Raw genomic sequence first — 22,534 nt, 5'->3', positions numbered from 1 at the left:
TAAAATCATTCAAACAGAAATGACTCATAAAAACCTACTAATTAATTTCTGATTATATTAGACTGAAGTAATTAGAGCCTGTATTACCTGCTGGATTAACTGTTCCTGGTTCTCATACATGAACCTTGCACTGCACAAGTTTTGCTTGAAAACATCTGATTGTGATATTTTTAAGCATTGTTTTAATTTTGATGCTAAATCATTTATGAAAGTATGAATGTTTAGACATACTGAACACAAGCTTAATAGCATTAATAGCGAAGTAAATTAAAAAAACATTTAAAAGGCATCAATTATGTATAAACATTTTAATTCAATTAGGAAGTTTCCATAAGGTGAAGAATCCACTCCATACCAGGCGGGGGCGCTAGTGTCACCTGTCTGTGACAGGTTACCCAAGGAGGAAAACGGTAAGGCTAACAACGGGGGAACGCGCTAATTCAAACAATTAATTCATTTTGAGGTATTGGGGTGCCTTCTTTTTCTGCATTTCATTTTTAACCTTCTGTTAAGCCAAAATTAAAGCAAATATGATCTTATTATCAATAGAAGTATTGAAAGCTATGTTGATTTTAGCCTGCTCCCGCCAGGAGAGTGTTAGCATTTGCTAGCAGTTTCCCCGTTAGGCTAAACAGTTATCTTTTTATTGTTCCTTAGTCCTTATTTTCTATATTTGTATCGCAACAGATTTGACGACTTGCTTGTCCCAGTTAATACGTCTTAAATTATTTTAGGATTGTTTTGCCATTCCCAAAGCAAGTTAGGACGAGCCGTGTGATTTACAGGCCTATTCGTGTTCGTAGTTTCTCCTTTAGAAGTAGTTCCTTCATGTCTGTTCAATTTTGATTATCATTGTAAAAAACCGTTAATGTCTTTTAGGATGGTGCTAATTAAAGCTGAGGGACTCACATCTCTGTTAGAGATGTGGCAGGCCATTATCACAAACATTCGCTTCAGTGAACTGAATGTTGTAAATCTTTGTTATAATACAATGCCATTCATTCATGTATATAATGATAAAGCACACTTATTCTCAGTGTGCAATATTATAACCTTCCAATTAAAATAAGGTCCTAAATGCTCCTGCATTGTTTTAGGTCTGTTTCTCACAAACGGGCAGGAAAAAAAAGGTATAAAGAGGTAAAGCAGCCACTCTTGGCATATTTAAAGATTAGAATGCCTGAAATGAAAACTAAAAGGTGCATTATTTAAAAAGCATTTATGTATATAATTACTTTGGGTAAATTGCCTAGTGGAAGCTATTTTAATGCCAAAACACCATTACAGATTGATACTGACGAGGATACGAGTTTGTATTTTCTGATTTAGGATGTCTAACCATTATACAAGATTTTACTCATTATAATTGTGAACCAGTCTCTTTTTAAAGTGAGTCACGTCATAAAACTACCCAAGTTGTCATTCTAATGTGAAACCTTGCTGCATCTTTCATTCGTTCCTCCGCTGGAGATGGGAGACAGTGATGATGAGTACGATCGCAGGAGAAGGGACAAATTCAGACGAGAGAGGAGTGATTATGATCGTTCAAGAGAACGAGAGGACCGACGCAGAGATGACTGGAATGACAGGTAAAAAAATGTAGTTATGCATAATCTAAATATAAAATACAGAGCCTATCTTACGTTGGATGTAAAGAATATGATTATTTTTCCTAACACCACAGGGAATGGGATAGGGGCAGGGACCGCCGTAGCCGCGGGGAATACCGGGATTATGATCGAGGTCGAAGAGAGAGGTTTACCCCACCCAGGCACGACATGAGTCCACAGCAGAAACGCATGAGAAGAGACTGGTAAGACCATGAAAACAGATACTCATTTTCCTATTTGTTTGTTGTTTTAATCCACTTTTTTTATTTGTTGGCAGGGATGATCATAGTGGAGACCCATACCGTGGGGGGTATGACTTGGGATTTGGCGGTGGGGGGCCAAGCTATGGCCCGCCGCAGCACTGGGGCCACCCCGACCTGCACCTCATGCAGCCGCATCAGGGCATCCCCATTCAGGCTCGGTGAGGAAAACGTGATAAGCTTTTACGTTGCTGGGAGTTTTTTTTAACACAATTATTGGTTATATTTGATTTCTTTTTCTAACAAATTGCTCAACAAAACAGTGTGAGGTGGAATCAAGTCTTTATTGATTAGTCTCTTCTCTAAATGAGAGCAGAATCACCCAACACTCCCATCTTTTATTAGGCTTGGTAACATCCATGACTTGGATTTGGGTCCCCCCCCACCAATAATGAAGAGCTTCAAGGAGTTCCTGATTTCCTTGGATGATTCTGTCGATGAGACAGAAGCAGTCAAACGCTACAACGAGTACAAGATCGACTTCCGTCGGCAGCAGATGCAGGACTTCTTTTTGGCTCACAAAGAAGAAGAGTGGTACGATCTGAGCGGCCTTTTCTACCTACATCCTCTCATTTCACTGAAGTATCATAACAAGTATTGCTTTAGATATTTATTTGGAAAATATGTAGATTTAACAGAAATGTTACGTATTTGCCTTTAAACCAAAGACAGGAGAACATGGCACATTCACCTAAAACATTTAGAGCATCAGGCTGCTTGGTGTTATCTGACATTTCCAATGAACACACACTCGCACACACACCGATATCAGTGATTTTTATTAAAAGGAGATAGTTTTTAACATCTGCTTGTATTTTTGACAAGATTTTGTTCAAGATCATGTGAAATGAAAATGAGATTTTAATTGATTTTTCTGTTTGACATCATACAGTTCACAATTGTATATTGTCTTTTAATTCCACAGGTGTCAGTGCACAAAAAGTTCCTTTTTGACTTAACCCATTCTTCTTGCCTTCACTTCTACTTCCATGTAGACGACGAGTTTTTCCCCCCCCCCAGATGAGCAAAAGCTGGACTCACCCGCTCGAGTCGGTGTTAGATAGCGAGGGCATGCGCTGCGCACAATGCAGTTGCTCTTAGAAACAAAGTATCAGGGATTTTAGATAGACAGCCATCTAGTCCTCCACACACGGAGGATTTTTTTCCCGTTTTATGCTTTTTCTGCATCGTTTTCTTTTTATATTTGGATCAGATCGAATCCCAAAACCGAATTTGTGTGTACAGACACACCACTGGGGTGAAGTGGAGCACAATTTGACAGAAGAGACCCCCTCCCTCTGTGTAATTATTTGTTATTAAACTGGCTGAGCAAAAGGTAACTGGTGTCCACTCAATGATAAACATTTTTCATTTTACAATATTGCTATGTGAATGTTTGCTTTTGAAGTTTGTGCTTTTTCCTGATGTTTCCGGTAAGTTAAATTCTATTGTTGATGTAAAAGAGCAAGCATAATCAGGCTCTTCAGACCACACATGACATAAATTCATGCTTTTACATAAAAATTCTTCCTGCTTTAATTTAAATGTCTCCTAACCAACAACCCAGTAACCAGTTGGTTGAAAATCTGATAAGAAAATCAAATTGTTACATTTTCTCTGGATATTTTTATGACATGAAAGATGTGACTTAGATGTTCTGTATCCGTTTCTTTAGTAACTTTTGCATCCTGCCCATCCCAACCCCTGTCTTTCCCTCCCTGCTCTTCTGTGGATCCAAACTCCAAATGCAGGTTCCGGTCCAAATATCACCCGGATGAGTCCAGCCAGCTGAAGGCAGAGGCTCAGAGCGCCCTACACAACCGTCTGCATGTCTTCACGTTCCTGCTGGAGAACTCCTGGTTTGATAATGTGTCCCTGGACATTGAGCAGGCTCCAAACATCATCAGGGTTCTGGATGCTGGTGAGGCCTCAGATGGTTGAGGATGACCTGGTACTTTCTTCAGTTTTCACAATAACAACACAACTTCTCATTTCCCCTCAGCTGTGATAAAGATGGAAGGAGGGACTGATCACGATCTTCGTATTTTGGACATGCCGCCTGAGGAGGAGGAGGACCGTGAGAAGTCTGCATCAGCTTCAGCGGGAGCTGAACCTCCAAAGAAGGAAGACATCAAAACATTAGCTGGTGACGGCAAACCCTTAGTGGAAAAAGACCAAACTGAAAAGGTACGTAATGTTTTCTGCTATTCAGACGGTAAAACTTTTAAAGTAGCCATGATTATGACCGTGACCTGGGTCACAGGAGGAAACAGATTCTGCTGGTGCAGACAGGGAGGTCACAGCAGACAGAGACGACATAAAAGAGGAGGGAGAAAAGGAAGCTGTCAAAGAAGAAATGCCTGAACCCAAAAAGGTTGGTGTTTCTGTTGTAATCTAATTACTTTCTAGACGAAGAACTTACCCAGATAGTTCTGAGGGCTCTTGTTTCATTTGCCAGGCAAGAAGAAAGAGGAAACGTAGCGAGGACAGCGATGATGAAGCCAGCGCCTCTGAGAGTGACTCCGATTCAGACTCCAACTCCAACTGCTCCGATAAACCTGCCAAGAAGGAGGAAGTAGAGGAGAAAGACGAGGAGGAAGAGGAAGGAGATGGTGAATGTGAAGGTGAAGCATCAAATTCAGAATTATGCATTTTACAGGTGTTCTGAATGTTAACAAGTTTAAAATCAGAAGGTGAATGATTTGCTATCTGATGTCCTAGAAGAGAAACCAAAGTCTGAGGAGGAGGAGGAAGAGGAGGAGCAGAAGGAGGAGAAGAAGCCTAAAGACGACACTCCTAGACCACGGCCGCTGCACAAGACTTGTTCTCTGTTCATGAGAAGTATCGCTCCGACGATCTCCAAGGCTGAAATAGTTGCTGTGAGTTTGGTCAGATCAGATGTTATCTGTCACCTAAGAGCTGCACTGCAGACTTTACATCATTTTCATTTATTTATCTGTTGTTTTTGGGTTTGCAGCTTTGTCGACGGTATCCTGGTTTCCTGCGTGTTTGCTTGTCTGATCCTCACCCAGAGCGCAGGTTGGTTAGAAGGACCTTGTCTTTATTTACTGTTTCAGAGTGAGCTCCATCATTTTATGAAAGCTCCTATCATGTAACGACAGACGCCACTGAGCAAAGGTGTTTCAGTGAAACGGGTCCTTTTTCAGGTTTTTCAGACGTTGCTGGGTGACCTTTGACCGTAGCGTCAACATCAAAGAAATCTGTTGGAACCTTCAGAACATTCGTGTAAGTGTCCAGCGCTAATGTTTTTCACCTGTTAAATGACTTCTGTAACGTTTTCTATGTTTCAGAGCTGCAGTAAAAACTGATCATTGACACATTTTTCATGAAACCCTTTAAAACAGCCACTGAAACATTTCAAACATACATTTTCTCTCGGTTCTGAACAGCTGCGGGACTGTGAGCTGGCACCAGGGGTGAACAGAGACCTGGCGCGGAGAGTGCGGAATGTTAATGGCATCACTCAGCACAAGCAGGTGCTCCGCAACGACATCAAGCTAGCTGCCAAGCTCATTCATGCTTTAGATGAGAAGGGCTACCTGTGGAGCAACAAAACCCAGGAGGAAGGGCCAAACGCTGAGGTAATGTGTGTGTGCGTGTGTGCGCACGCACACAAGCAAATTGTGAGCTAGCATTGTGATTTTGCACTACTTGGATGTAGCCGTCCTTACGCTGACCAAAATGTAACTAAGTAACTTTTACTTTAAGTACATTTTATTTACGATACTTTTAACTTTTACTTGAGTAAACATTTTGGCAAGTACTTTTACTTGTACTTGAGTAAAAAATTATCAAAGTATTGGTACTCATACATAAGTCATACATAAGTAGGAAATTTTAGTACTCTTTCCACCGTGTGTGTGTGTGTGTGTGTGTGTGTGTGTGTGTGTGTGTGTGTGTGTGTGTGTGTGTGTGTGTGTGTGTGTGTGTGTGTGTGACTAAATCCCATGTTTTTCTCTAAAAGTTGCCCGCTCAGAACCCGATCTTGAAGAATATCACTGATTACCTGATAGAGGAGGTGAGTGCTGAGGAGGAGGAGCTCCTGGGCTCGGGGAGTGGAATGGATACCGAGGAGAATCCGAAGGAGGGAAACGCAGCAGAGATGACCGTGGAGAAGGATGAGAAACTGGCCAAGGTTTCCTCTTTATTCTGTCATTTATAAACGGCACAGTTCCAGATGCATCTTTGTAATTTGGGGTTGTGGTTTTTGCTTTGGTGGATAAAAGTCAAGTCAGGCTTTCGTATTTCTGGTCTGTTTTCTCAGGTTTTGGACCGTCTGGTTTTGTATCTGCGGATCGTTCATTCAGTCGACTACTACAACACCTGTGAATACCCGAGCGAGGATGAAATGCCCAACCGCTGCGGCATGATTCATGTTCGTGGACCGATACCCCCCAACCGCATCACACAAGGAGAGGGTCAGTGGCTGTTGTGCCTCAGATAGATGTCAGGAAGATGGTACATGCTGTGAAACTACCTCATTGCTACTTTACTACAGCAGCACCAGTTGTAGAGTTTCACCACTAGGTGGCACGATTACCTCCCACACACGCATTTCTCACAGCAGCATTTCTAAAAATTCTTTCTCTGGCACTTATTTAGTCCATATCTGCTTTTTTCTTCATAAACAGTGCAACAGTGGCAGAAGATGATGGAGGAGAAGCTGACTCCTTTGTTTAGCTTAAAAGAAGTCCTGTCTGAGGCCGAGGCAACAAAGATGGGTCGTAAGGATCCGGAGGAGGAGGTGGAGAAGTTTGTGTCTGCCAACACTCAAGAGCTGGGAAAAGACAAGTGGCTCTGTCCTCTCAGCGGCAAGAAATTCAAGGTGAGTGTTTAAGAACATAAAATGTTAGGAACGAGAACTTAAAACAAAAAAGTTTAATAAGCTTTGCTGTCTGTTGAGCTGACACGTGGTTTTTAGACAGGGTATCCGCGGGTCCGTAAAAAGTCTTACATTTGCTTTTCCAAGTTTAAGGCCTTGAAAATCCTTAAAAATGACAAATAATCCTTAGAGTTTCCAAAGGTCTTAAATGACCAAAGACCCAATAAGCAAGATTATTTTATTTCTATAAACTTTTTGTGTACGATGTTGGCATAAGCGGAATCGTACACATTCAGTTGGTTGTGAAAGGGGACTATTTTCAGATGAGCACATTAGCTGGTTAAGCTAGTGGGAGCTTGTGCCATGGGGAAGTGCAAGTTTAATGGTAACTGGATGGCTAATTCCACGTTCGTGACGTGGTTAGCACCGGTTCCAGGCAATAGCTAGAAATTATAGCTTAAATTTAATTATAAAAATAGCTTAAATTTGGTCAAAGTGGCCTTAAAAAAGGCATTAAAGTATTAAATTTGGCTCCCTTAAACCTGCAGATACCCTGTTAGAGCACTTACTGCTTTTTGTTTATTTCAAATCAATTTTAAGGGTCCAGAGTTTGTGCGAAAGCACATCCTGAACAAACATGGGGACAAAATCAAAGAAGTTAAAAAGGAAGTGGTCTTTTTCAACAACTTCCTGATGGATGCCAAGAGACCGTCACTACCAGAGCTAAAACCTCCACCACCTCCTGCTCCGGGGCAAGGTTCTCACATTTCTTTCTGACTGAGTAAAACGGAGCACTGGGAATGAAGAGTAATGATGAGCAGCATTTTACGTTTTGTTTCCCACACAGGTTTGCTTTCCCCGATTTTGCCTTTTCCTCCTCAGGGTCCGATGGGCTTTGGTCAGCCTCGTCCCCCACTGATGGGCTACGGTGAAGTTCTGTTTCTGGTGTTCTGATTGTTTCTCAACCAGACGTCATCCTATTCATGTAATGTATTTTTTATTTTTATTTTATTTCAGGTGGCCCTCCTTACCCGCCTAATCAATATGGAGGAGGCAGAGGAAACAACAACAACTTCCGTGGTCAAGGTGGCTACCTGGGTAAGCCACGCAACATCAGGTAAGACAGGTGATTTTCATTTTTCCTTTATTCATTTTGAATTTTCTACTTTTAGGAAATCGGAAACTTTTTTGAAAGGATATTTCTGCTTTTTTTTTTCTTTCTTCACTATCATTTGCTCCTCTAACCCTGAACCGTCTCAGGATGTCACGAGGGGATCCACGTAACATCATCGAGTACCGTGACCTGGACGCACCAGATGATGTCGACTTCTTCTAGAAGCTTCAGTGTTACCATCACTTACCATCACTCCTGACCAGTGTTCTGTTCATTCTGATTTTTGTAGTATTAAGTTTGTTTTTTCCTGTTTCATTTTGTTATGGTTGTGCAACTAGGAGACTTTCTGTGTTGCTGTACACTGGTTCATCAATAAAGTTGTGAAATTTCACAGTTTGTTTTTAATTCTGATGCTGGTCTGTTTAAACAGCCAGTAGAATCTGACCTCAGTACCGATGAAGTTTCTCCACTGCATACATCTTTCTTAGAGTTTAAGAGTTCACAATCAGGGCCAGAGGTGGACTAGAGGACAGGTACAAGGCACTTTTCAGTTTACTTGAATTTCCCAACTAAAAAAAAAACATTTTCATGCACACGACCCTGGTGATTTGCAAACTAAGTCAACGATAATACAATTTATTATTTTAACTGAATGTTTTCATTTTTATTGTCATGATCACAAACGCATGCTAAAGGGTTTTGTAAATGTCAACAGATCTGATCTGACTTTCACATAATGTAATGATACGAGCTGCAGAGTTTTGAACCAGTTCAAGTTAGTTGCCAGAACTTCTTTGGCAAACCAAAGAGGAGGGAATTAAAGTAGTCCACGCGATAAGTGGCGGCTATTTACTTAGAAGGTGGTGGCGTTATTATAGAGTGACGAGTGCAGGCGATTAATTTCAAAGGTGATAGTAGGCTGAGCAGGTAAGTGCATTGTTATGTGAATGGTAGGAAAGTGTACTGTCTAGATTACACCAAAGTTTTTTTTTAATCTTGTCCAAGTGGGCAACTGTAGTGTTCTTAATAGCCAATGAGAAGGTTCCAGCTTTGTTTTGTACCAAGAAGGAGGACCTCTGTTTCACTGGAGTTCAGCTTAAGGAAACTAATCTGATATGCAGTTAATGAGTGAAAGAGGTGGGGAAAGAAAAGACTGAATGCTGGAAACATGAATTTAAGCATAACTGATGGTTGATGTTACATTTTCTAAAAATAGACCCCAGAGGGAGTAAATGATAAATAGTAATGGGATGAGGACAGAACCTTGAGGAATGCCAGTGGTTACATCAGTATGAAAATAAACGTTTTCATCTGAATGAACTGGCTTTTGTCTGTTACATTTAATTAGGCTCGGAAAAGCTTTTCAGGATAATTTTGTCAATAGTAAACTGACAGATGGTGTCAGACGCTGCACTCGATCATGAGAACGAGGATGGTGTTTAGACCAGAATCTGCTGCAATTAAGAGATCTTTTGTTATTTTAGTCTGAGCTGTTTCAGTGCTGTCATGCTGATTGAAACTGTTGGAGGAAAGATGTTGATGAAGCTGCAAAGCTATCGTTTGTTTTTTTAAATGAAAGAAAGGTTAGAGATCGTTTAAAGTTATTTAGGTCACTAGGGTCAGCTCCAGTTTTTTTTTTCAACATAGGGTGATGCAGTTTTCAGAGGCTGATGGGCAATACCAGTAGAAAGTGAAGACTGAATAATGGATACAATGAGAGGAGCCAAGGCCGGAAGGCAGGTGGAGGATTTGGAATCACGGATAAGATCCATGATTTCCGAGGTAGATGGGAGTGAGAATAAGCCAGAAAAAAGGACTCGTCTAGAAAACAGACATCAGTGATCAGAGTCATTGGACCCAGACTGAGATGAATTGTTTGAATTTTTTCATTAGAAAATTACAAGAGAATTACTAAACTCTTCTGAGTAGCAATGGGACGGTAAGGAACCGGGAGGACTTGTTAAGCAGAGAGAACAGAGTTTTAGAGTCACCCTTGAGGGAGATGCTACATGACTGAGGAAGAAAGATTTACCCAAATACCACAAATTTATTTAAGAACCCAAAACACTGACAGGGTGGAGTGGTCATCAGACACATAGAAATTACAGTTACTGTATTATATTTAATAAATCACCTTATTATATACAGATTTATTTAGGTTCATCTTTGAGAAGTTTCTTCATAAAACTGCAGCCACCAGCAGAAAAGTTCTGAAATTTTCTTTAAATTTCCCCCCAAAACTTACTGAAAATACACAGAGTGTCCTAGCAATAAAAAGGTTCAGAAACCAGCATAAAGTTAAATCTTGCAATTAAAAAAAAAAAATAAAATTGTGGTCAGTCCCATCACACCTCTTTCCCATAACGGGAAAAACACAAATGTGAAGCATTTATAGATTTGTATTCTTGCAAAGTGGTTTTACTCTTCTCAGCCAAGGCCTCTTGGTAGATTTGCATGTCAACTTTCACAAAACTTGCAAAAGGTGGACTTTTTTCACCATTAATGCAAAAGTATAACAGTAAATATGTATTTATTAGCATAATCTAACAGATGCAATCCTGTCAAATTCAACTGTTGTTAAAACAATTGCATCAAACCTAGTATTAAGATAGCTCACTACAACGAGTTACTCTGAGAAGTTCTTAATCACAGCGAGAACCTTTGAACACAATCTTGTTCTCGCCTTTTCCTAGAACGTTTTTAGAGGCAGTCCAGATCCTCCACATCTGAGCTCCTGGTTCCTTTCTGAGTGATCCTCGTGGGAAGCTGCAGAATCAAGCATGAGCGCAAGAAGTGAGGACAGTCTAAATGATCCGAAGCTCGTGATCTTCAGAGAGTCCACAGCTGATCTTGTGTTGATGGAATAATTTGGTTAGAGCCTCCATGTAGAGGTTGTGATAGTGGTCGACCTCCTCCTCAGTCGGTGTGGTGCACTTTGGCACAGAGATTGGACTTCCCACTGAAAACACGAGAAAACATGGGCTCTGTTGATCAAACTGTTTGAGTAACACCATTTGGTTTGATCAGAAACAATCCCTCACCAACTGTGGTGACTGGACTTCTGTAGGGCACCAGTGCTAGGTGCTCTCCAAAAAATAGACAGGGTGCAAAACCCATTATCATTTTAAACAAGTCCTGCAGCCTGCGACCCAGACTGCCCTCTGAGAAAATCACCTGGCGGAAGAGTTCATTCTCCCCGAAGGAGTAAACGGGCACCAGATCAGCTCTGTGGAGGAGAGCGGGTATTATTCTGGCACTGATGGCTGCAGCGGCGGGCTTTACGCAACACGTTCTCACCCAAACTCAAGAGCCATCCTGACAAATCCCTTTCTCTGCTTCATGACCACTGTGTTGACTCCAGGAGAAGAGGCCAGAGACTCGGCGGCACCTCCCACCACAATCACCACCGCATTGCCTTTCCCATTTTTGGAGAGGAGGTGGGCGAGACTCGCTTTACTGACGGGACAGAGCCCTTAACACAGCAAAGTAAAAGCGTCAGTAGTTCATCTCCTCTTAAAATCAAGAGTAAAAAAAAATTACATTTTATGTTTAATTTTGCTAAATCGTCTCAGCATCAACTTCCATTTCCAATTTAACAACATAAAATTACAAATCTGATACCTCTAGCACAAATAATCTAGATATGTTCCCTGTGCTAGTGCATTATTTATCAGATTTTGACCAAGTATGAATAGAGTGACAGGTCAAAACTGAATATTTTACACACACCTGCACTCATTAAGTATTCTCTGAACAGTGGTAACTTGAAAAGGCCTGCCAGTATTGCCAGAGTGGACTTGATCCCAGGAAACGCCTCGGCGAAGCCGCCTCTCTCGGTGCTGAAGCAGGAAAAGGCCCCAGCGCACATGATGCCGTGTGGATGGCTGCCAAAAATGTAGTTTTTGTTTGGATTCAGGTCTGCTGTCTTCACCAACTATGCAGAAAAATAAAAGTGATCAGTCAGATTCTGCTGTTAAACCAAACCCTCTTTCTCTGTATGTTATCTGACTGGATGGAGATAAAGATCAGAGTTTCATGATTACCGCCAGGTCTTTTATAGAGAGTTTATAAAAACATCTGATTTACAGCCTCTGAAATAAACAGATTCATCACAGGAACTTTTATAGTTTATAGTATCTGTTTTGATAAAGAATAAAGCGAGATGATACCGGCACCGGAATCTTATTGTAATTATTTTATATACATTTTATACCAATTGAACTGAATGACTGTCAGGAGCCCACATCATCAACCCTCCACCACCATGCTGACAGCTAGGATCTGCTGGTTCTGATGATCAGTTGGGTTTGGTTTTTTCCAAATACGGAGCTGTGAATTCTAGGAAAATACTCCAGATTGGTCTCATCTGTCCAAAGGACAGTGTTCTAGAGGTCTGGTGATGTACCCCTTTGTCCCATGAACTTTAACCTTTGACCTTATAACTGACACTTGTAGAGTCTCAGATGGAGCTCGTGGGTTTCCTGAGCATTCAGTTGTTAGACATTCAGGTTAACTTGTTGGGACATCCACTCCTTGGGGGATTAGGAACAGCTCAATAGTCTTTCTGAAATATGATGAACTTTAGGTTTTTATGACCTTTAACCCTTCTCAGATTGATCAGTTGCAGCAGTTGCATTTCTAAAATCATTGCTATATATCCTCCTTGATGTTGTGTAACACACACACACACACACACACACACACACACACACACACACACACACACACACACACACACACACACACACACACACACACACACACACACACACACACACACACACACACACACACACACACACACACACACACAGATCAACAAAACTTGTGCTTGAAGAAAAGAGGTCAGTTAATAAATGCATTTGATCAGCTGCTCTCCCGCACACATTGACTGGAAGCAGCAAAAGATGGAGAAATTGTTTAGATTTGAATAATTTTAGAACTTTGTGAGAATCTAAAGAGGGTGTTATTAATGACTAAATGAGAAAAATTGTGAGACAATTAAAAGGGAAAACTATTTGGACATGATTATTTTTGGTCTGAAGGGTTTCATATTTTGTCATGAATTGATTTAAAATAGCAACATTATATAACATTTACAGCCTCAGCGTTGTTTCAAATGTGTTGCAGGCTTGAATGGATGCATCGCTGCATCTTTTCCTTTTCATTTACCCCCCAGCTTTTTGTCATTTTCATCAGGGCCACATTTTACAGTCAGATCTGTCAGACTTCATTATGTCATGAGACTTCCACATCTAGAAAATGAAAATTGTTTTAAAGTAAACTTACTTTGATTGGGAAATAGTCTTTAAAATGCTCCCAAACCTTCCACTTCCTTACAAATGTTGTTCTTCTGCCCCCTGGTGGACACAAAAAAATCTTAGCTACAGTCAGAAATCATATGGAATTTAGATTTAGCTAGAATGGTGTAACATGAAGCTATCAAATATGTTTTTTGTCTTTTTAATTAAAAAAACGTAAATCTTTGATTTTTGTGTGTTGGCAGTAAGCTAAAAGTTCAATTGACTTTTTACGCAACCATTAAAATTCACTGACTTTGGTTCTTGCATAAAATGTATTTTGTGCCATTGCTATAGAGGACAACCAGTTTAATGATGCCGATGTTCTGAAGACATTTTTGTTGAAACATCTTTGGCAAACTTCCAATAATTTGATGCTTTTAGTTGCCACCATGATGTTAAAATAGGAAAAAAGGAGGTTTATTTTTTTGTTTGTTTATAAGTGACTTTACTTTGTATTATTATAAGTATGGAAAAACAAAACATTTTACTCATTAACCCATTCATTCGTTAATTAATTATTTAATTCATTCATCCTCTATTAACCATTATTTTGCAGGGTCACAAGGAGCTGGTGCCTATATGTCCAGCAATGGCTGAATGAGAGATGGGGACATGCTGGATAATAATAATAATAATAATAATAATAATAATAATAATAATAATAATTATTATTATTATTATTATTATTATTATTATTATTATTATTATTTCTGAATTTCCTATGAATGGCTCAGCTAATCAAATGATTTATTATCTCCCTCTGGTGAGCTGATTGAATTGTCTGGGGGGGAATTCTCTGCTCTGCTGCAATTGGTTGTTTCTCCACTAAGCTGCAATCTGTGCTTTCATTGTCAAGCAAGCGATTATACTTAAAGGGTTTAAAAATTTTGTGCAATAATTAAAAAGGTCAGTTGGCCCCACAGCAGTGTTTGCCTGAGTCCTTTGAGCTTCACTTCCTTTTAACAAAAATATTTGTGCAGGACTTTTTCAGAAAATGATCTCAGTGGACCTCAACTTCAAGTCGCTATTGTTAAACAGTAAAATGAAGAATTTACCTTTTTCAGGGGTGTGCCAGTCCATCACCAACCACATGAAATAAAGAGCAGACAGCGGCCACAGCGACGTGAACGTGAGATACACCATCAGGATGAGGCAAGCCACTCCTGGAGGTGGGTGATTTGGTGCCAATGTGGGGTCAGGAGAAAGGTCGTGTATGAGCTCATGGATCATTCATGCAGTCAGATGCAGGAAATGGTTCAAAAATCAGGAATTTGTAATGAGATCTTACCTAAGAACAGAAAACTCAGCACCCACTGCAGAACACTCACTGCCTCCAAAAACTCTTTCAGCTGAGATTTTTCTTTATTCATTTCTGCAACCTGGAGGCCAGAGCAGTAAAGTGGCTCCGACACTTAGATAAAACAGATTCCAGACAATAAAAGTGATCATAGATGACTTTTTATGATGGAGGGCAGATTGCTCTGATAATCAGCACCACAGCTCGTGTCCCCAATCTTCCTTTTGGGGATTAAAGAGACTTAGAAAAGTTGTATGGCATTCAGCAGTCTGATCAAATGACTCGCTCATGAACAGGCTATCGGGCATCCACGCAATAAATAATCTACCCACAAGTAAAACTATCAGTCGTGCTGCTGGGATCACTAAACAGTCTCGGCCAGCCATCGCTATAACAACCAAAAACAACTTTTATGATCACAGACGAACAAAAAAAGACAGAACTTTACCTCAGCAGGGTTTATTCCTGGGTTTATTTGAATGGATGAACATGCACTGCCTTTCCACAGTTCACCATAGTGCACTTTGACCAGATCACCAACTGTGAGGCTGCTGATAACAAATCCACTCCCCCAATACTTTGACATGCACGCTGTGTCAGAGACAAACAGGTTTACAGGTTGGTACTTTGCATAATGGATCTTTGGAGCACCATCAGGGTATACAGTGATTTTACGATTAGATTACCTTTTTATGCATGGTGTGTGTCACTGTTCCTCAGTCCAGTGGTTAAAACGATTACGTAACAATCTGTTTGGTTTCAGTTTTAAAGGAATCTCTCTAGTCGTGGTGAGTGGCTGGTCTGCTCCAATATTTTTGTTTGTAAAGCATAAACAGCATTTATACTCTTACTGTTGTAACTATTATTTTAATTGCTAACATATTAGAAATAAACACTGACCTGTGTTTTCCTTTTGATGAGAAAAGATTCAACAGAAACTGTTTCACTGCCATGAGTTTGGTTGAATTTACCTGATTTATCTTTGACAATCGTTCCTGCAGGTGCTTCACAGAACAGGAAGTGAGAAAGGGTTCCTCCCACTCAAAGACTTTTCAAGTCAAAAAGGCGAAGGAAGAATCCAGCAGTAACTAAATAAAAGGAGGATGTGTGGAGAGGCTTGGAAGATTTCGTGTGTGAAAATCACACCACTCATACATTTTGCATCGTTTTTACTGTGAAATGACACTTGATTTATATTTTTCTGAAATATAAATAAGTAAACATTACAGCTGCAAATAAAGAAATATGGCATGTATAAGAAAGGACTTTGGTCCACCAACATGAAGTTTATTTTTCAAAAGCATTAAAACTCATATTTCTCCTTCAGATCTTCTAACATCTGGGTGTTCTCTTGAGTTTAAATATCATCACTCACTCTAAAAGAAGAAAACTAAGCTTCCTGTTTATTTTCTCATTTAAATATTGATCTGCTCCAAGTGTTGTTCTCTTCATTTTAGCAAAGAAAGGACCGTGATGACTCACTGCAGCAGTGAAGCTATCAAAAGAATGCTTTTAAATCACAGTCATGATGGAAAAATGCATGTTTTTTTGCAAAGTTAAGTAAATTGTTGCTATTCTTCTGAATGTTAAACCTCTGCTGCAAAGTTCCAGTCAAAAACGTATCCTGTTGAATTATATGTAATAATGTTTATATGGAAAAATCTGTGTGGAGAAAGAAGCAAGCTTCTGCTCATTCCTCTAGCCTGAATCACTTTCCTAAATAAACAAAGGACAACATATTCACAGAACAATATTTGTGCCAAGCAGGATCATTTTCAGAGTAACATGTTTTAGTAAAACATGAAGTGTGTTGTACGTGCGTGTGGCTGAGGGGGCAGGACTCAATGTCTTCTTCAGGCTTCATGTTACTACAGCATCTGTTTTAATGTGATCTATGCTTCCCTGGTTAGCATCGTGTTCGACAGCATGGAGGGCTTTATAAATATTCAGTTATTTCCCAACAAAACTGCTTCCAGCATTTGCCACAGAGACGACAGCAGAGCCTGGCTGCAGCAGGTTAACAGGTTCAGGTTTGTACAGCACATCTTTAATAATAAATGACACCCTCTTCTTGGCTAGTGTGGCTTTGGTCAACATTAACAGTAAAAGATAAGCAGATGTACCTTTACTGATGAGTGACTGCTCTCACCAGGAGGGACGTTTGGGCCGAGCACAGATTTAGAGGCTTTTCTTTAAGCTTCAGTGCACTTTTTTATCAGGTGCAGGATGTTCTGTCGTAGTTTCACCAGAGAAGTTGAACCAAAGCTGACTTTTATCATCCTGCTGCACATCTTATGGCAGTTCTGACGCACACAGAAATCTGGTTTCCAAATGGTGTCACATCTAATGTCTAGCTCTCTATTTAAAGTGAGAATATGTTATCGTATTGTTTTTTTTAAAGCAACACTAAGAGTTTTTTACACTCTAAGCTATTGCTTTCAAATTGGTTTCAGTGGATCTTGAGCCAGAAACTTGAGCAACTTCACATGGGGCCGCACTCTGCTGTTGTCTGCTGACCAGAAACTGCCCTTAACAATTTTGTGGTGCCAGAAGCTAATATAAAGGCTAGCAGTTAGCTTTATCAGTTCACCGACCATCAACGAAAAGTGCAAGAAGAAGGTTGATCTTTTTTATTTTGTTGTTGGCATCATGGCGGAGCCTGCAAGAAAAAGTCAGAGAGTAATGTCTTTGGAGGTGAAGCAAAAAGTTAAAGAGTGAACATTGGTGCGGCCTATTGAGGGAGCTAAAAGAGGCTAAAATCATGGGCTGATGGTGACATGGCTTTGTTGCTGCCTGACTTGTTCGTAATAATATTTTTTGTCCAACAGTGTGGAACTTTTTACTTTGTGGCTTGTTTAGTATCAGTAAAGCTGGCTTGTGTTGGCGTTAGTTTGTTGTTAGCGCAGGCTGTGGCAGAGTAGTTTACAACTGTTGTAATTCCACTTCCAACCAGTAGGAAGGAGAAGTGTGTCATTTATTTTGTGTTGCTTTAAAGGTTTGCTATGCGACTTTTTAATATTTTTTAATCATATTCTTGAGCCAGAATGTGCTAAAATGACCCTTTGCCGGGCCTGTAGCCACAATATCACACTTGCAACATCAGGTCCGGTCCCTGCTGGTGGCGGAAGCTGTGGAGCGGAGCTGACATGTCTGGTGCTGCAGTCTGCTTCCAGTACATTGTCATGAACACAGCTGATGTGTTTGGTTTAGTGATTAATCGCTCATTTACATTAATGCTGAGAAGAAATTTCAGCATTTAGATTAAAGTGTTTTAAAAGACAAATGCACATGTGCACAAGGAAATAGATTTCATTTTCGGTTTAACCACAGTGAATTAATAACGGACACTAGGGGGTGCGAAAAACAAGCAAAATAGCAAAGTCTGAATTTAACACTAGAACTCCCAGAGAACTGCCATTTGGCACTGTTGTTTTCACCTAGCATTCTTCAATCAATCAATCAATCAATCAATCAATCAAAGCTTTATTTATAAAGCGCCTTCCGCAACCCTGTCAGGAAGCCCAAAGCGCTGAACTTCTTAATCACTTGTGAACGTTCGCCTTTGCTCTGTAAATTTTAAGTGCCTCGTGATTTTTATCTTGAGAGGCGCTATAGAAATGATACTTTCTTCTTCTTCTTAAATCACTTCAGGCTTCAGCCCGTATTTTTCTAGCAGTCAGGTAATGAGGCAGCTATAGAAAGAACAGACACAACTCAACAAGAGTGTCTTTACATGCAGGATATAATGACAGAGCATACAGACATCTGTAAAATGTGATTGTTTTTAAATTGCTATGTTTGTAGCCTTTATAGCTTATGTTGCATTCACAACTTGTGTGCTTATCTGGTCTTCACAAAGTCAGTCATAAATTATTTTGGGTGGGCAAGTTCAGTTGACCAGCTTCAACAGAAGCCCTTTTTACAAAAGGGCCACAAAATGCTCAGGCAACCCAAGAAAGCATTATGGTTTTATTAGAACAATAAACCTTCAGATGCACAAGCCTTTTGTGAATGTTTTAATAATAATAATAATACATTTTATTTCAAAGCGCCTTTCAGGACACCCAAGGTCACTTTACACAAAAAAGTATTGTATTGCAACTCAAACAATTTTGGGGGAATAATGCAGGTTAACTGCAATGAAGGCTTCGATTGTCCAGGTACCAAAAGAAGGTTGATAACAGCTGTGATGAAGCTGCTTTTCAGGTGTTGAAAATAAGCCAGACTCTTGAAAAGGCTTCAGGTGAGCTACATCTGAATAGAATTTATTTTTCAGGTCACCTGGCTGCAGCTGCATGTAAAAAGAAACAGTGAAAAGTGAAACTTCTTCAATCCTTTGAGTTTTGACGTGATCTGTTCTCGGTCTCTGCTGAAGCCACGCTCCTTGAGTTTTCAATCAATCAATCAATTGATCAATTGATCAATCAATCAATCAATCAATCAATCAATCAATCAGTCAATCAATCAATCAAAGCTTTATTTATAAAGCGCCTTCCGCAACCCTGTCAGGAAGCCCAAGGCACTGAACATGGTACAGTAGAAGGTAAATATATTGAATTAATCAAAAATAAAAGCAATTCAAATTACAAAATACAAATTACAAAAAAGGTGAAACATTCTGGTACAGGACAAATGTGTAAAACAATGGATTTAGTGAACCAATGAAAACTGTGAAATAAATTCAACGTAAAAGAGGGCCAAAATCAAACATGTTCAGGAAACGTCAAGCGGAGGAGGTGTGTTTTTAGGCGACTCAAAGACTGGCAGAGATGGGGACAGCCTAACTGAGGGTGGCAACTGGTTCCAGAGTGACGGTGCTAGGACTGAGAAAGCCCGGTCCCCGCGAGTACGACACCTAGAACGAGGGACAGCGAGCAGGCCTTGGTCAGAGGAGCGCAGAGCGCGTGATGGGGAATGTTTTTTCAGGAGTGTGGCTAGATAGAGGGGACCACCACCCTGGAAGAAATGATAAACAAAGACGAGGATTTTGAATTGTGAGCGATAGCAAACCGGAAGCCAGTGCAGGGAGGCCAGAACCGGACTGATGTGGTCCCGTTTCCTGGTCCCAGTCAGGAACCTGGCTGTGCTGTTCTGCACAACCTGTAGGCGACGCAGTGATGACTGACACAACCCTGCATAGAGAGAGTTGCAGTAATCAAGCCTAGAAACAACAAAGGCATGAAGTACCCGCTCCAGGTGGGCTCTCGACAGCATAGGCTTGATTTTTGCAAGGCATCTCAGGTGAAAGAAACTGGACCGGATCACAGAATTGATGTGAGCATCAAATTTAAGGCCAGCATCAAGTTTCACCCCCAAACTGGTAACAACTGGTTTTGAGTAGGGAGAAAAAGGGCCAAGATCAACATAACGATCCAAATTCCTGCTGTTGGGGTGAAAAACATGTATGTACAGTCTATGGTGAAAAACAATGAGCTCTGTCTTTCCCTTATTCAGATGTAGAACGTTGGCCATTAGCCAAGACTTCACCTCGTTAAGACAGGACACAAAGGACTGGATAGAGTGACCTTTCTCCTGACACAATGGAGAGTAAATCTGGCAATTGTCAGCATAGAGATGGAATGATAGGCCATGTTTATGAAAGATTGACCCCAGAGGTAGCAAATAAATGGCAAACAAAAGAGGACCAAGGATCGATCCCTGCGGGACCCCCCAGCGGAGCCCCTCCCAAGATGAAAAAACATCACCCAGTTTAACGCAGAATGTCCTGTTGTGGAGATACGATCTAAACCAGTCCAGAGCAGACCCTTTGATCCCAACCCATCGTTCCAAGCGATCGAGTAGAATTGCGTGGTCAACTGTGTCGAAGGCTGCTGTCAGGTCTAACAACAGAAGCACCACAGATGTACCCTGATCCAGTGATAGATAGATGTAATTTAGGAGGGTTTTTTAGACAAACCCTCAAAGAGGTGGTTGTCCGTCACAGTTCCTGAGAAATGTCTGGCTACTTCTGCCTCTACTCGTAAAGACAGAAGTTCACAGATCTCGTTGTCACTCCAATTAGCCATGTCAGCTGGTTGTTTACTAAATGTCCCATGTTTACTTGGTTCATATATTATTTCCGGTCAGGGGTCGCTGCACATTTGCTACGCCATTTGACATCTTCCTCTGTTGTGCCAAGGTGCAATCGCTGTTTATAGAAAAGACACTTACCGCAATGTTACTACCAAGCGAGGCGCAACAAATGCAGCAAAATTCACACAACGCCATGCCAGCATGGCGTGTTTATAAAACACACTGTTGCAGTAATGTTACACTGATTTGCCGGCACAGTGTGTCTTGTAAAAAGGGCTTGTGAGTCATTTCCTACCAGGGCTATAGAGGCAAACAAAATGAGGCCAACCTAAATGACTGAGAATTTTCAAGGTCCCCAACATTCCTCCACATTCCAATGGGCCAATGAAAGGCAGCTAATTGTCAGTGACTACGTTTACATGCAGCCAATATCCGGGTTATGATCGGGTTAAGGTCAGTATTCGGGTTTCTGAGTTGATCAGAATAACCCGTTTACAAGCATAAATAGAAAGAGTTACCCCTAACTTGCATAACCCAATTTAAATGCGGACGTTGGGGTAGCGTCAGGACGTATGGACTACGTCCAGACGCAATATGTGTCATTTCTGGTTCTTCTTTTTCCGGTATCCTTGAAAACAACAACATGTTTCCCAGTTCGGAAGAGATAGCGACCGCGTTTGTTTGCGCTTTAGTTTCCTCGTCACTTCAAAAGTGTGGTGCTGTGCCGCGACTCGCCATGTTGCTCCCAACTTTTTGTTTACTTCCGGTGTTCTGGCGCATACAAGACGTCTCGCTACTCAAAAGACCAAGATTCCTTGCGAACAGAGCATGCGCATAACACACGCTTTGATGGGGATATCCCGATATGCGTTTACACGACCAAACATTCGGGTTAGAAAAGGGTTACCCCAGGTGTAGTTACCGGGTTTTTAAAAACCTGGTTATGAGCATATCCGGGGTTTTGGCGGTGTTTACATGGACCTGCGGAACCGAGTTATTGTGAATATTCGGGCTTTAAAAGGGTTACTGGCTGCATGTAAACGCACTTAGTGACTGAGTTGTGATTTTCAAACCAAGGAGCCATTTGGCTAACTTTGGTAGAGCTGAAGGGGTCAGAAAATCCTGGTAGTTCTAGTGTTAAGACCAGGGGTAACCCCAAATGGTACATAAAAACAACAAAACAAACAAAAAACATAACATTTTATGAGTTTTATTGTGTATAAAATATAAGTTCAGTATATGATTTCTTAAATCTTTATTATTTCTACTGAATGAATAAATAGTTAATTCAATAATATATAAATCAATAAAGAAATAATACATATACATGTTGCAACTCATTGAAATCTGTTCCTCTCTTTATAAAAAAATCCTATAAACTGTCTGGTGGGTGTGGGGGAATAGGCAGATCGTGTCTGGGGGGTGGACTATTGCCCCCTTTGGTCTTAGCTTGGGACTGCCACTGTTTCCTCTCAGACCATGTGTTGGCTACTTGGTCATGTGACACATTTCCTTCCTAAAAATAACACATTTGTTTGCATAACTCAGAAAAACACATTGTTAAAATAATATTTTCCTCTGTGAAATTCAAATATTCGTTTTGTTTTCATTTCCTATATTTCTAAGATAAAAATTTTAACTTTGCAGCAGCAGCTTATTTTATGTCAGATAAACTGATTTTGTGTGTTCCTGCTATTCCAGTAAAATAGGAACAGTCTGAATGATGAATCTGTGACATCCCCTGAGCCTCCAGTCGCAGCTGGACTCAGCTCCACCTCGGATGCTGTTTTTTTTTCTGCATCTCAAAACAACCACTCGTCTGCTCTCAGGAAGTAAGCCTGCTGGATGAATATCAATATGGACCCAAATGCTCGATGAGGATGCCCAGCGCCTTAGCGAACGCAGCGCGCGGGAGTCTGCGCTTCTTTATGTTTTATTTTTGAGGTTTAAACTGATGTCCCTGTTCCCGTCTGGTGAGCGACATGGCTGAGCAGCAGCAGGATGGGCTCACAGACCCCACCGCGCCTCGGTAGCAGAACTGCGCGCTGTTTATCATAAAAATGGAAGACCTTTC

The 22,534-nt window shown here is 40.7% G+C and overlaps 2 protein-coding genes across 5 annotated transcripts; one reads left to right on the top strand and one right to left on the bottom strand.

The window, feature by feature from the left end:
- Positions 1 to 128: 128 nt before the first annotated feature.
- Positions 129 to 8,218, top strand: srrt (serrate RNA effector molecule homolog (Arabidopsis)). 3 transcript variants are annotated; one of them, XM_015960943.3, is made up of 20 exons: positions 129 to 410; positions 1,471 to 1,589; positions 1,685 to 1,813; positions 1,888 to 2,031; positions 2,216 to 2,404; positions 3,622 to 3,791; positions 3,873 to 4,057; positions 4,134 to 4,244; positions 4,329 to 4,494; positions 4,592 to 4,749; positions 4,848 to 4,909; positions 5,038 to 5,116; positions 5,281 to 5,472; positions 5,856 to 6,026; positions 6,156 to 6,309; positions 6,523 to 6,716; positions 7,314 to 7,470; positions 7,561 to 7,641; positions 7,731 to 7,830; positions 7,974 to 8,218. In XM_015960943.3, exons 2-20 carry the CDS (start codon positions 1,471 to 1,473, stop codon positions 8,047 to 8,049), a joined length of 2,637 nt encoding a protein of 878 aa, XP_015816429.1. In that variant the 5' UTR covers positions 129 to 410; the 3' UTR covers positions 8,050 to 8,218. The 3 variants fall into 3 exon arrangements, with proteins under 3 accessions (XP_015816429.1, XP_070411408.1, XP_015816430.1); XM_070555307.1 differs by having other exon boundaries at positions 7,731 to 7,839; XM_015960944.3 differs by having other exon boundaries at positions 380 to 463.
- Positions 8,219 to 9,854: 1,636 nt separating this feature from the next.
- Positions 9,855 to 15,250, bottom strand: mogat3b (monoacylglycerol O-acyltransferase 3b). Of its 2 annotated transcripts, XM_054730589.2 has the most exons (9): positions 15,114 to 15,250; positions 14,876 to 15,018; positions 14,419 to 14,509; positions 14,186 to 14,293; positions 13,117 to 13,187; positions 11,557 to 11,761; positions 11,125 to 11,299; positions 10,869 to 11,053; positions 9,855 to 10,786 (listed from the first exon to the last, which is right to left on the bottom strand). In XM_054730589.2, exons 2-9 carry the CDS (start codon positions 15,011 to 15,013, stop codon positions 10,632 to 10,634), a joined length of 1,128 nt encoding a protein of 375 aa, XP_054586564.2. In that variant the 5' UTR covers positions 15,014 to 15,018; positions 15,114 to 15,250; the 3' UTR covers positions 9,855 to 10,631. The 2 variants fall into 2 exon arrangements, with proteins under 2 accessions (XP_054586564.2, XP_015816428.3); XM_015960942.3 differs by lacking the exon at positions 15,114 to 15,250 and having other exon boundaries at positions 14,419 to 14,541; positions 14,876 to 14,971.
- Positions 15,251 to 22,534: the final 7,284 nt, after the last annotated feature.

The sequence above is a fragment of the Nothobranchius furzeri genome, chromosome 10 (genome assembly GCF_043380555.1).
Source record: "Nothobranchius furzeri strain GRZ-AD chromosome 10, NfurGRZ-RIMD1, whole genome shotgun sequence".
Classification (NCBI taxonomy): Eukaryota; Metazoa; Chordata; class Actinopteri; order Cyprinodontiformes; family Nothobranchiidae; genus Nothobranchius; species Nothobranchius furzeri.
Note: the sequence above shows the minus strand (reverse complement) of the source record. Positions and strands in the feature narration are given on the sequence as shown.

What these genes read in the sequence shown, in the direction of transcription:
- srrt (XM_015960943.3), top strand. Translation starts at nt 1,471, where the DNA reads ATGGGAGACAGTGATGATGAGTACGATCGCAGGAGAAGGGACAAATTC. An exon ending in AAATGCCTGAACCCAAAAAG is followed by an intron (nt 4,245 to 4,328) that starts GTTGGTGTTTCT and finishes TTCATTTGCCAG; the next exon opens with GCAAGAAGAAAGAGGAAACG. An exon ending in GATCCTCACCCAGAGCGCAG is followed by an intron (nt 4,910 to 5,037) that starts GTTGGTTAGAAG and finishes GTCCTTTTTCAG; the next exon opens with GTTTTTCAGACGTTGCTGGG.
- mogat3b (XM_054730589.2), bottom strand. Translation starts at nt 15,013, where the DNA reads ATGTCAAAGTATTGGGGGAGTGGATTTGTTATCAGCAGCCTCACAGTT. An exon ending in CAGGAATAAACCCTGCTGAG is followed by an intron (nt 14,510 to 14,875) that starts GTAAAGTTCTGT and finishes TCTGGCCTCCAG; the next exon opens with GTTGCAGAAATGAATAAAGA. An exon ending in AGGATGGCTCTTGAGTTTGG is followed by an intron (nt 11,054 to 11,124) that starts GTGAGAACGTGT and finishes TCTCCTCCACAG; the next exon opens with AGCTGATCTGGTGCCCGTTT.